We start from the raw sequence: 13863 nt of genomic DNA, 5'->3' as shown, positions 1-13863 counted from the left end.
CCTGAGCGCACCACCGAGTCCTGCTTCTCCCCTCTCCCTTCCAGCGCTTGCACCACAAAACAGCTGTTTCGCGCAGCAAGCGGTGGGAGGGATGGGGAGAGGAGGAATGTGATGAGGACATGGAAGAGGCGGGGCCAGGGCGGTGATTTGGGGAGGGGTTCAATAGGGGCAGGGAGGGGGCGGAGTCGGGGGCGAGCACCCACCAGTGCCAAGGAAAGTTGGTGCTTGTGCTAAACGCCAGAAGCATAATAGGAAGATGATGAAGAATGGCTGAGTTTAGCTTAAATAAGGTATGTTACACACAGTACCACCCAGTGGCTGAACAGAATAATACATTTGAGCGTTTCATTACAGCCCCAAACCCTCCCAGTCCAAGAATACCAACCAGGAGACCCTGTCAAAATCAAACTTTTCCTCAGGATATGGTTGAGGGGAACTGTGACAAATTCAGATCTGGTTTAGTTCTAGTTGCATTCTGGATGCATTTCAAAATCTGATCTCTATCATTCTGAGAAAAACTGAGTTCCTTTACAATGTATCCTTCCCAAGGAGGAAAGAAAACTGTTTGAAGCAGCCTATTCACTAGCTTCCTAAGGACATCCACAGCGGCTGCGGGCATTACTCAGCACCACATACATTTTGGCAAGAGTTTGATCTAATAGTATCTGTGATGTGACATGTTTCACATATGTTTTTTAGGAAGCATTCTCTCAATATTTTCCATATTGACGTTTCTGTTCACTTATTGATGGAATAACCTCTATAAATCCACAGCACCGTGACAGTATGACAGATGATGAAATTTGCATATTTTCATGTGTAGGTATCCTGTTTATCTCTAAGTTGTCATTTTCAAGGGGAGCCTCAACAATTCGAGCATTCACACATTTAAAAACTCACTGTAAACAACTGCAACCCAGCAGTTCTAAATTAAGTTAAAAGGCATGTGCCAAGGCAGTTTTCTTAATCCTGAAAATGTTTTTCCTCTTTGTTTTCTCTAATAAACTCTTGAGAAACCTGCTTCCTTACTAAAACTTTATTCCCTCCACAGTGCGTAGGCTAGTTTGTTACTGTATGTTCTCAGGCATTGATCTTTCTTGGTGATTTAGGGAAAAAAGAGCTAAAGCAGAAACTTAGAGAAAAGAGATGAAAAATATTTTTAAAAATTCCTTTTAAGAGAAAGAAATATAGATCAAATTTGAGGTCATGTAACTCTAACAAAGTTCCTTTAACTTTTTTTTCTTAATACTGAAATTTGATCTAATAATCAACAACTGGGACAGGCGTCAAAACATTGTTTTTAATTAGCATTTTAGAATCCTCCCCTCTCTTGCTTACCACTGTTTTCAGCCTTGTCACTCAAAATGTTTCAGCGTGCCAAACAGTAAATCCTCTTGGGCAAATTCTCAACTTTTGAGTCCAAGATAACCCAGATTCAAGACATAATTCAGATATTAAAAAATGAATAATTTGGATTGGAGAGTTTCACTAATGAGGTAATAACTGGCAGGCATGTTGCTAACTGAACTATTAAGAAGACTGGATGGATGGATATTTGAAAAGTCATGTGGACACAGCAGAAAATGCCACACTGAGAGGCAGAATGGTTTACTAGATGTGTTTCTAGCACAGCCACTGACATGCTGTTTGATTTTGGGCAAGTCACTGCACCCGTAGGTGCTCAAACTGGAGAAGCGGGTGTGTGTGCTGCCGCATCCTCTGGCTTGAAGTGGTTTCCATTACATACAGGGTTTACAGTTTGGTTAAATGGCTGTAAGCACTGACACTATAAAAATTGTTACAGCACCTCTGACTGCACCTCTGTTTCCCCTCTAATTTTTGGTCTGTCTATTTGAGCAGAGTGTTTTTGATTATGTATGTGTAGAGTGCCTGGCACAGTGGAGCCCTGATCTCACCTGGAGCCCACAGGCACTATTGTAATACAAAGTAATCATAAGTATAATGGAAAATAAGCAAAAAAATTGTAATCTGTGATTGGGAGGATAAAAGACAGGTGAGAATGCAAGTTCAGAAAACAGTCTCTTGAGGTAGGATCATTCCATCTACTTCTCAAGGTGATCTTGGCTGAGAGGTGTTTAAAGGGGTCTGTGCCAGCTCCATGCAACCCGCCTCCCTTTCCCTACCAAATGTGGGTGCACTGTGAAAAATCAGGTTCTGGATGAGTGGATGGGACTGAATCATGGTTGGGAAGGGGCTCATGCACATCCAGAGTGTCAAAGGGTTGCAGAGGAATAAGGAAATCAGACAGAAGGAAAGAGACAAGTAGTAACTGTTTGGAAACCACTGGTCACTAGTAGATCCCCCAAAACCTGTGGGACTCAGACAGCTTTTCCCATGAGAGGCAAACTCCAACAGAAAATGAACTTCCATAAATTGAAATTCACAGAATTTCATATCTATGGAACCAAAGATAACCATTGACTATAACCCTTAATTTTTTACAGAAACTTCACATTCTGCATACATAATTGAAACCCATAAAGAGACCCAAAGCACAAGATTTCCATGGCATATATTTCCACTGGTTCTAGAAATGGCCATGTAATTGTAATTTTTTGAGTGCACTTACTCTTATAACCTTTGTAACAAACTACGGGAGATAAAAAGCTATAGATTAATAAAGGATAGAAGAATAGAGGAAGAGTACACTTACACAATCTGCTTCTGTTTTGAATTTACATTCCACTTCTTTCATATTTTTCAAACTCAGTGTCTTTGCTCTGTAATCAACACATGGAGAAAAGTTGTGAAGCAGATCATCAGTACAGTAATCTTGAATATGGATAGGTAGAGATACAGGTCTAAAATATAACAGAAGGCTGCGTTCTAACAATAGAATTGCTATATATATTTTTGCATGTTTAAAGTACATTTCATATTGTAATCATTCTATAAAAATCAGGACAGACAGTTACTGGAGAAAATATCCTTTAAGTGTACAAATGCTAAATAGCTAGGTAGGTTTAGGTTGGTTCTGTAGCCTCTTTAAATTCTGAAAAGTTGTTATAGTATATTACTTCAAAATTTCTGTAGCTTTATTTTTCAATTTAAAGTATGAAAAATGGGACTTTTTTGTAAAGTAATATTACTCTTCACTTATGTAATGTTACTCCTGTTATGCCTCTGAAACTATATTAATAGGCACTGACTCCATGGGTGCTTTAGGGCTGGCGCAACCACAGAAAAACATTGTGGGTGCTTAGCACCCACTGGTGGGGCCCTCCCACCCCAGCACCTCCTGCCACCAGCAGGCACTGCCAATCAGCACGTCCCCTCCCTCACAGTGCCTCCCGCCTGTTGCAGCTCAGCTGTTCAGACACCGCTGTGCAGCGTGGCGGGCTGGCGGCTGCCTGAGAGGGCCTGGCTTGGGAGATGGCTTCAGCCACTCAGCCCAGCTTCAAGTTCCTGCGGGTGAGCGAGCCACAGACTCCCTCCCCGCAGCACGTTTCTGGCTCGCTCAGCCGTGGTCCCCAGCAGCTGAGGCCGGGCAGGGGGCAGCTGTCTCCCCAACCAGACTCTCTCAGGCAGCTGCCGGGCTGCAGAGCAGTGACCGGGAGGGGCCAGCATTAGAAACGGCTCCCTCCTGCTCCCTGCCTGGACAGCCAGGTGCAGTGGGAGGACAGAGCGTTCCCCCTGCAAGTAATGTGGGGTGGGAGAGCGTAGTGGCCCCAGGGCAGGGTTGCTGGGTGGGGGGACCCATGACCTGACCTCCCCTTTAGATTGTGCCCCCACCAGTATGGGAGGCACCAGTCATCCCTCAGGGCACGGGGAAGAGGCAGGCTGGAAGTGTGGCTTTGATGGAAGGGATGGAGTGGGGGCAGGGCCTGGGACGGAGCGAGGGTGGAGCATACCCTGCCAAATCACAAAGTTGGTGCCCGTGACTGTATTTATTATTTGTATCATTGTTCCACCCAAAGATCTCAATCAGAACTTGAGCTTTGTTGTGCTAGGTGCTATACAAACACACAGTAAGAGACACCCCCTGCCTAAACATGTAAGCTATGCCTACACTGTGAGCTAAGAGCTTGCTTCCCAGGCTCCTGTACACATTCTCACACTAGTTCTCATCGAGTTACAGACAAATTTGTACTCAGTACGGCTCAGCTTTGCTGCTCCCCACGCAACTATAGGTATACTGCTATTTATAGTCATGCTAGGGATGTAAATAGCATTTTAAAAGTAAACCGTTAAAACAATTAAAATTATATCGTTTAACCGATTAACCGATTAAAGGGACAGGGGCTGGGGCTGCTCCGGCCAGCGGCCGCGGGGCTAGAGCTGCTGCTGGGGTGCCAGCTGGGACGGCACGGGGATGCTCCTGGGGTCAGCTGGTGCAGCTCAGGGCTGCTGCTCCAGCTGGCCGGCTGGCGTGGCTGGGGCTGCTCTGGCCAGCCCGGGGCTGAACTGGGGGTTAACAGTTAGACTGGGTTAACCAGTAAGACTAATGTTCACTGGTTAACTGTTTACATCCCTAACTGATGCTAGCTCACTAAGAGCTGGCGCAAGGATGTGTACACATAGAGAGGAGTCACATCCCTAACTCACATTGTAGGCATAGCCCTCGACGGGGTGTGTAATGTATGTCCACATTCTTGAAAAGAAAAAGTGATGGCTTACTACTCATCACTGGATTTAGTTAGCCTACGTTTACCTGCACAATATGAACATGGGAGAGAGAAAAAAATATTGGCCTGGAAAATTAAAGTTACTACAGAGAGGTGGGTTATAAATGGCAATCACTTGCTATCTGCAAAACTGATACATCTTTATGTGACAAAATACAAATATTTCAATAGCTGTCTCAACATATGGAAACCATGAGCAACCAGAGGGGAGATTGGACAAGACTTGGAACAGCTGATTGCGCTCTTCTGAATGGCATGACCCCTTTCTACAGATTCTACTGTATTTAATTTATTTTGATTTATAAAACCAGGCTCCCTCCAATGCTCTGGAGGCATCCATCCGAACAGCAGTGCATCTTCCTCAGTGTAGTATCTACAGTATTTTCATCACTTTGGTAGGTGTTTCTAGCCTCCCTACCAGCAGTCACTACACACCTTTTTCCCCCCACAAGTGGATGGTATGCCACACATTATCTTATGCTGCTCAGTTTTGTAGTAACATTTTAAGGATCTTATGCCTTTCATCATCCTTATTACAATGATGATCACCTGGGACCTGATTCAAAGCCAACTGAAGTCAATGAAAAGACTCCCATTGACTTCAGTTGGTGTTGGTTCAGACTCATGGCCAAACTTTGGGCCAAATCACTCACCCATTCGCCGCTGTGGAAACCCAAACACCCAGTCACAGAGGTGTAACTGAAATCCGAATTTGGCCTTTTCCTTATAGCAGTACTTTCCAAACATGTACACTTTGTTCATTAATAAGTAATTTCTAGCTCTTATACAATGCTGGTCATCAGTGAATCTCAAACAGGGGGCTGCCAACACTATACTGATAAATTCAATCAGAAGTCATCTACTGTAATTATAATCACTGAGCATTTTTAACCTATTTTCACCCTGATCCTGCATCATGCAAATCACTCTGGAAGGACAGACCCTATACTCAGCAGGAGCCCCATTAGTTTCAACATGCATTGAATCAGGCCCTCTATACTGTACTTAACTTCAATGAAGTTCTGCATGCATGCAGGAAACCAGTCACATGGGGTAGGTAACTTACAAGATCATTGATTTACCAGCACCGGGAGGATCACTGACATCAAAGAATATTTTCCTTTATTCAAAACCTAAGCATAGTTATTTAGTTGTACTGTGTAAATAATGCATATTAATATATGCTATTTGTAGGTTTTTTTCATTGTTTGTTTTTTGGAACTTGTACACAGAATTTACAATGTGCAGTTTTTTTTCTTTAGACACTTGAATGGTTTTCCTATTGGTTTTTATTACAACATTTTAAAATGTGTAGAATGTCAGCTGGCACCTCCTTCAGTACAGTATCAAGAGGTTTATAATGACACTCAGTAACTAAGGCTTGCCAGACATCCTGCACTTTTCAATGAACAAAAAAAGGCTCTAATGGAAGGAAATTTATATTGTCCTTATTACTGATCTTACCCTAGCTTTGATTTATGTGTTCTAGAGATTTGTAATTATTTTTAAAAAATCATAAAATAATTTCACGTTATGAAACTGTTTTAGAATTCTTTAATGTCCAGTAAATGCACCAGTCTGACTGGTTCTTTTTATTTGTAAGTGTAGATTCCTTTTTATCAGAGCATTAAGACACGACACACAGTGCATTTCAAGGCCATTATTGCACTTAGTAGTTAGGGCATTATAAAAATAATCACTGACTTTTAGTGTCCTTATATCTACAATTGTCTATTAGTTACAAAAAATGAGATTTCATTATTTAACCCAGTGTATTGTACATCTATACTGAAAGTGGAGCAATATATGTCACAATGATTTGTTTCTAGAACATTTCAAGAACAAAGGATGTCTCACCTTTGGAAGCGGAAAATCACTATAACTATAGTGCAGACAACTCCATACAATAGTCCCACGTTAGCAGCAAAGCATACTGTAAATACATAGGTACTAACCCATATGCTCTTCAAGGAAGGAAACAAAAGACACAGTTAGTTTAAGCTCTCCATAAAGCTGTATAATTATTTTTAATTGGGAATAAATATGTTTAAAGTTTCCAGAAAGAATGATAACTAGAGATTGCAGCCAGACATCTCTGAACTGGCAAACGAGGAAGATTGAATTATCCATGAAAATTTTACCTCTCCCTCAGAGAACACAAGTGATCTGACATTCTAACAAGTTTAAGAGTCATGGAAGTCCATTTTTGAAGCTCTTGTAATGACATATGTTGCTACAGTAGCAATGTTATTCAGGCTGAACTCAACTTGTATTTCACAGTGAAGTAGGAAAGGAATTATAAGTTAACACTTATCTTACTCTATAACTGGTTTAACGATCAGCAGAATGCGTAAACATGATTGCTACTAATAATTAAAGGTCATTTGTAAAACTTTTGACAAAACTTACTCATCTATTGCAATATATGTTGGAAACTTCTAACAGCCAGGCTAAGAGAGAGAGTCAGAACATTACATATTAAAGGCCAAATTTTTCAGCCAGGCCTCTTAGTAACCTCCAAGTGAGCACATGCAAACATGGTTTCACAGGTATAAACACACTTTAAAAACTCCTACATTGGTACTCTTAAAAGGAGCCAGACTATCCTGTCAGTTACACATGCACACTAGATAGGACCCAAGTGCTAGAATTTGCATCAGCATTTACTCATTTATTTGTGTGCACGCAAGTGTAAACATTGTTCAAGAGTGCACATACATACTTACACAGGCACAGTAATGTCAACAAGGAATTTTACACACTCAGAAGTAGAGGCCTAGGTTGAAGATTTTCACCTCGGAATTGGCTTTGTTTTCATTCTTAAAGTAGGTCCAACAGCTCTGCTCCGTTATGAAACCCCAGAAAGTATTATGCTGTTTGCATCACAATTACTATAGAAGTTTGCTGGAGCATGGATCGAGCCAGGAGTGGTCAGAGATTGTTAACATCTTTTTTAAAAGTATATTTCACTGGCATGCAAAACTTGTAATACATTGTTGCCACATTTAATTGGTTCCTTCAATAAAGGGAGCAGAGTCCAAGGGCACCTGGACTGGTTACTTGCCGCCCAACCGGGCTCAAGGAAAGGCCTTCCCCTTATAAAGGAGAAGACAGCTGTAGGTGGGCTAAGCCGATACCTGTAGACACTGCAGGGAATAAGAAGGTTCCTTCAGGGCCAAGAGTTAACAAGCATCAGAAAGGAAGCCTGTGGAGAAGGCCAAATTCCAGGGAAGAAGTGCCAAGACAGCAGGATGACAGACCCTCAGCAAGGAAGAGCTGTGCCCAGTTTGGGATTGGGATGAAATAAACAAATTTTTAAAGAAAGGACAGACCCTCAGGGAGGAGGGTGGGAGAGAATCCTGGGCAATAACAGATGAGCCAGCTTTCTGGTCACTGAGCTTCAATTAAATACTGCAGAACAGACCTTGTTAAGAAGAGCTGTACCTACCTAATGGGGGGGTGGAGGAGAGCTGGAAGGATAATTAAGCCATTAGGCAAAACAAAGAAGTAGAGAGAGGGAGAGATATTGATCTTCCTTGCTTGCCTCTGGGGCTGAAGGCTCCCAAAGTCTGTGGGACTAAGGCGGAATGTTGTACAAGGGTGGTGGGAGTCAACATCGTAAATAAACTGCTCCAGGTGTTTTATCAGCATGAAAGTTTCTCAGAGGTTTGTGGACTTGAGCAGAGGCAGGAGCAAGTGAGCCTGCCACATGTGGGGGCTTGTCTGAGATCTTAGCCAGCACAAGGGTTTGGTGGCCTGGACGATGGAGGAGACCCTGCAATGGCTAGTAAAACAGTAAGAAATGCAGAAGACCCTGCAAAGATTTGAACAATCCCACCAACATGGAGAGGCAGGCTTTGCTTACCTGGCAGGCAGAGCAACAGAAAAGCTTGCAAGATTTCATAAGGGAACAAACCAATGTGCAGCAGTAGCTCCTACAGAAGGTGGTGAATCCCATTGTGGGGGATGGCGCCTGGACACAGGGCATAGGACTACATAAGATTGGCCCTGCAGATGACCCTGATGCATTCCTGGGCACTTTGGAAAGGATAGCTATGGGTGCAGGTTGGGATAGGGCCACCGGGGCTCTGCGGCTGGCTCCCTATCTGGCAGAGGAAGCCCAAGCGGCCTATATGGCTATGAGTGAGGAGCAGGCCAGGAATTATGAGGTGATGAGGGCAGCCATCCTGGATCAGGTGAGTCTGTCCACTGAGAAGTACCGCCAAAAGTTCTGGACTGGGGGTTTACAGGCCCAGACATTCACCCAAGGCTTGATGGACTGGCCACTCACTGGTTAAGATCAGACACCCAAACAGTGGGGGAAATAAAGGATGCTCTAGTGCTAGAACAGTTCCTTCAAGGCCTCCCTAAGAACCTATAAGCCTGGGTTAGACAGCATCCACCAGGTACAGCGGATGTGGCTGTGAAATTGACTGAGGAATACACAGAGGCAGACTTTTCTGGGAAAGAAAGACAAGCAGTTAAGGGTCTAGCGCTTGGGAGGAAGACTGGAGAACCCACAGCAGGAAGGAGTATAGAGAGTAAGGAGTAAGAACCCCAAGGAGTTCTGGCTGGAGCTCATCCCATTACATGCTATCAGCGTGGGTGACAGGGACACACAAAAAGGACTGCCTGTATATGAACTGTGGTTTTGTTGAATTTTGTGGCTGGGATGGGACAAGGAGGGAACTCCAGAGGGACCTTGTGGATACAGCCTCAGCTTGCTCCCTTGTCCAGAGGGAGCTGGCAAAGGCTCACTGGATGATTTCGTGAGCAACTATCCACATGGACACATTCTATGTTCATAAGAGAAAAAACTGAGCCAATAGGAGAAACCGTATAAGCCCCTAGTCAACAGCACCCAAATCAGAAGAAAAGGAGGAGACTTCCCCAGGCAATTGAAGGTGGAGGGGATGGGAATTAAGGAAGCACAAGCTCCTCAGTAGAGGTTGAGGGACTGATGGAACCCCTGCAACACATCCCCAAAGAGAAGAAACCCAGGCACAGTTTGGAGGGTTGGGAGAACATGTGACCCTAACTGGACAGGAGGATAAAGGAAGTAACCTCAATCCTTTGCCAGATATAAATGGGGAGAATAAGGGGAGTATCCCCAGGGTGCCCATGGTATGAAGACTTGTGGGCTGAGATGGAGCTGGGGGGTGTCTCCTCCCCTCGCAAAGTGTGATTTCTGTGGCTGGAGAATGAGCAGACGCCCACAAGAATGACCAGATGATCAGCCTAGGGACAGGGAGAGACTCCTGCAGGATGGCATCTCCACTAAGCGAGGTAAAGCAAGGGGAAAGAAAAATCTTACTGTCGGGTAAGCGGGGATGGTGGTGACAGAGTGCTAGGCAATAACAGCTGCGCCAGCACTCTGGTTATTGCAGAACAGACATTGTTAAGAAGAGCTGTGCCTAATTGGGGGGGGGGGGGTGGAGCAGAGCTGGAAGACTAATTAAGTCATTGGGCAGAGGATACAAAAAGGCACAAGAAAGAAATAGGAGGGGAGGAGCAGAGAGAGAGAGATTTTGTTCTTCTCTGCTTGCCTCAGGAGAAGGTTACTTGCCCTGTGCAGTAACTGAGGTTCTTCAAGATGTGTGTCCCTATGGCTGCTCAACTTGTAGGTGTGGCAGCACCCCCTGCACCTGGGATCAGAGATCTTCAGCGGCCTTGCTCATCGGACCACACATGTGCACCTCCCCCCATCGCGCGGTGTGCCAGACATATATATAGTGCTGTGTGGTCCAACCGTCCCCAGTTCCCTCTCTGCCGCAACACGTATGTTTTTGGCTCCAAAGCAGAGGGGAGGAGGATGGGTAGTGGAGCACCCATAGAGAGACACATCTCGAAGAACTGAAGGCTCCCTAAGTCTGTAGGAATAAGGCTGTATGGTTACAATAATGGTGGGAATCAACATTGTAAGTAAACTGCACTGGGTGTTTTATCAGCACAAAGGTCTCTGAGTAGTTTGTGGACTTGGGCAGAGGCAGAAGCAGGGACAACCCATACCTGCTGATAGTTTGGGGGAGCACAATTTAAAAGTTCAGCCACCCCCAGAACAGCTTGAGTCACGCCCACCCCCTTACCCTCAGTCTCCCCTCCCAGAAAGCAGCAACCAGCTGTTGCTCCTGCCTCTCCCCATGGGATGCAGCTTGCCGGCACCAGCAGCTACCATGCAGGGAGGGGGCCTGGCCTCACCATGCTACTGAATGGGGCCAGCAAACCCTAGCAGAAATCTGAGAGGGGCACATGACCCCACATGCCCCCCCATGTGTTGCCAGAGCAAGTGGGCCATGCCACAGAGGGGCTTGGCCCAGCTGAAAACTGAGATGAAGACTTTGTAAGTTTCAATTTTCTTTTGAAACACTTTGTGCAGAACTTAATAAAGTGGACCCCAGTCAGAGGAATGGCTTGAATATCTGGACTGTGTGGACTTTTTAAGGGTACCTTAAGGGTAAGGGAAATGGAGGCAGGACTCAACAGAGTCATACAGGCCAACACCGGGCACTGCAGGGAAGGAATGCTCTTTGACGGTTGACTATTATAACATTTTTAAAAAAATTTCAAAATTGTAGAGTGTACTAAGACAATGGCATTTAAATGTGACAGGCCCCATGCCATGTTCCAGTGGACTTCTGTGGTTGACAGAACATCTTAAATATAGCTCATGCTGGGAATTCACATGAGAGTGGAAGCAAGCATCAGAACAGGAATACAAACCACAGACTTAAAATAATAACAGAGTAAGTATTAAATGAATAAATGTACTGAATGCCTGTCTCTTGGGGGCACTCAGTAAATATTGGGAGAGTTGAGGGAACTTTGAGCGAAGAGTGGCATCTAGTCATATAAAGTCTCTCAGAAGGATGGAAATGAGTTTACAATCTCGGGGACATACCTTTTTCTCCACAGCTGCATGTATCTCTGATTAATTGCAATACTAGCTGTTCAAGTTTGTGGAGAGAACAGACCATATTACAATCACACGACCAGTGTTAACAATGTTTTTTCTCTTCAAAAAATGGCTGATGCCACAGCAGCTAGTTCACAAATGCCAGATGCAATTCAGTACTTTGGATCTAATAATGGAAGTTTTTGCCTGAGTAAAAACTTCAGGATTTGACCCTTTATTGTCAAATATAAATCACATTTTATCCAGTTATGCTTTACACAACGTGGAATGTTATAATACTTTGCTCAGCAAAGTGTTTTCCTTCCAACTCTTTAAAGTGCCAAACTACAACAAAAGGATCTGCTGTCTTTCTTAGTGAAACCTCTTTTGAGCAAATAGCAGAGAGGTAGTGTATTCCTTGAAACCAAATACTGATAAATTCTAGACATATCTTAAAATTAAAACTTACACAAATTACTGTGCATGAATTTATACAGAATATCACCGGGGAAAACAAAAAGTCAAATCCTATTTACCAGTCTGTTTTTATTACACATGAAAAGGCTAATCCAGCAACTTTGAACTTTAAATACCAAACTGAATCAAACGGAGCCCATTCAGCCATGGCTTAATCTTTACTGCTCATCAAACCAAACCACTTGCACTTCAACTTGTAAATTTCGATAAGCCTCAGTGCTACCATGTTGCTAACATCTCACCTCACCTCACTTATGACAGCTACAAAAGTCTCTAGGCGTTGTAATAACTCATACACTTACCAATTTGTAAGCCCTGATCTTAGTTTGTTCATTCAAAGCTTTTAAAGCTGTAGTTTTGTCCAGAAATTTGTATTTCAGTTTTGGACATCACTGAGACCCTCATTAATCTAAACATTTGCTGGACAAATGGAAGCAAAACAAGCTTTCAGCTACTAATAAAAGGTATTAGCAGGGATATAAGGGAAATGGAATTGAGAGTATAATCTCATTCTGAGACAAATGGTTCCTTTATAACATGACTAAGATCCACTGGTGGGACAGTGTAAGGAAACACACTGGTACTGCCTGTTCTGCACATGCTCAATGGAGAGAATGCTTTAGATTCAAGAGTAGAGACAAAAGAAAAAGCAAAGGAGAAAAATCAGGCAATCCATACAAAGTCTATGCTCAGGGATACAAAACCAAACACTGTTGAGAACTGTGGACACAATTGATTTTTATTACCCAGATGATGCAGGTCTCATTTAAATGCTGGATCCTAATGCTACATTAGTATGTGTAACCCCCTCAACAACTGTCAGGCTCGTAGAATCATAGAATATTAGGATTGGAAGAGACCTCATGAGATCATCTAGTCCAACCCCCTGCTCAAAGCAGGACCAACACCAACTAAATCATCCCAGCCAAGGCTTTGTCAAACCGGGCCTTAAAAACCTCTAAGGATGGAGCTTCCACCATCTCCCTAGGTAACCCATTCCAGTGCTTCACTACCCTCCTAGTGAAATAATGTTCCTAATATCCAACCTAGACCTCCTCCACTGCAGATTGAGACCATTACTCCTTGTTCTGTCATCTGCCACAACTGAGAACGGCTGAGCTCCACCCTCTTTGGAACCCCCCTTCAGGTAGCTGAAGGCCCCCCTCACTCTTCTCTTCTGCAGACTAAACAAACCCAGTTCCCTCAGCCTCTCCTCATAAGTCATGTGCCCCAGCCACCTGATCATTTTCATTGCCATCCGCTGGACTCTCTCCAATTTGTCCACATCCTTTCTGTAGTGTGGGGCCCCAAAACTGGACACAATACTCCAGATGTGGCCTCATCAGTGCCGAATAGAGGGGAATAATCACTTCCCTTGATCTGCTGGCAATGCTCCTACTAATGCAGCGCAATATGCCACTAGCCTTCTTGACAACAAGGGTACACTGCTGACTCATATCCAGCTTCTTATCCGCTGTAATCCCCAGGTCTTCAGAAAAGGGACCAATATCTACTTCTCTGTTAGTACAGAACCAAGTGCAGTGGGATCCAATTCTGACTGGGGCCTCCGGGCATTAAGGTATTACTCGGTAATAAATAATTAAGATACTTTAAATGTCTTTCTCCACTAGTGATGTCTGTGGATTCTCTGAATCTTTTTGCCAGACTATCTATTTGATAGGAAGTCAATATACAAACTGACACCAAAGCCTCCTGCTACTGAGGATGTTAGAGCTAGTGCAATCTAAAAGACAGCAGAAGGAACAAAAGCAACATTTGATTTTAGGAAAGCTGGTGAGCGCACTTAGAATCCTCCTTTGACAGAATGACATTCTTCATTTTAGTTGT

At 43.8% G+C, this 13863-nt stretch overlaps 1 protein-coding gene across 11 annotated transcripts in view; it reads right to left on the bottom strand.

Moving 5' to 3' along the window:
• Positions 1-13863, bottom strand: part of SLC26A7 (solute carrier family 26 member 7) — a 132451-nt gene that overhangs the window by 30072 nt on the left and 88516 nt on the right. For all 11 annotated transcript variants that reach the window (XM_039526128.1, XM_039526131.1, XM_039526132.1 and 8 more), the window contains 2 exons: positions 6504-6610; positions 2675-2741 (listed from right to left, as the gene is read on the bottom strand). In XM_039526128.1, the coding sequence (XP_039382062.1) occupies positions 2675-2741; positions 6504-6610 (174 nt within the window). The remainder of the gene's footprint in view (positions 1-2674; positions 2742-6503; positions 6611-13863) is intronic.

The sequence above is a fragment of the Mauremys reevesii genome, linkage group 2, assembly GCF_016161935.1.
Source record: "Mauremys reevesii isolate NIE-2019 linkage group 2, ASM1616193v1, whole genome shotgun sequence".
Lineage (NCBI taxonomy): Eukaryota > Metazoa > Chordata > Testudines > Geoemydidae > Mauremys > Mauremys reevesii.
The sequence above is the reverse complement of the archived record's forward strand: the minus strand, read 5'-3'. Positions and strand labels throughout refer to the sequence as shown.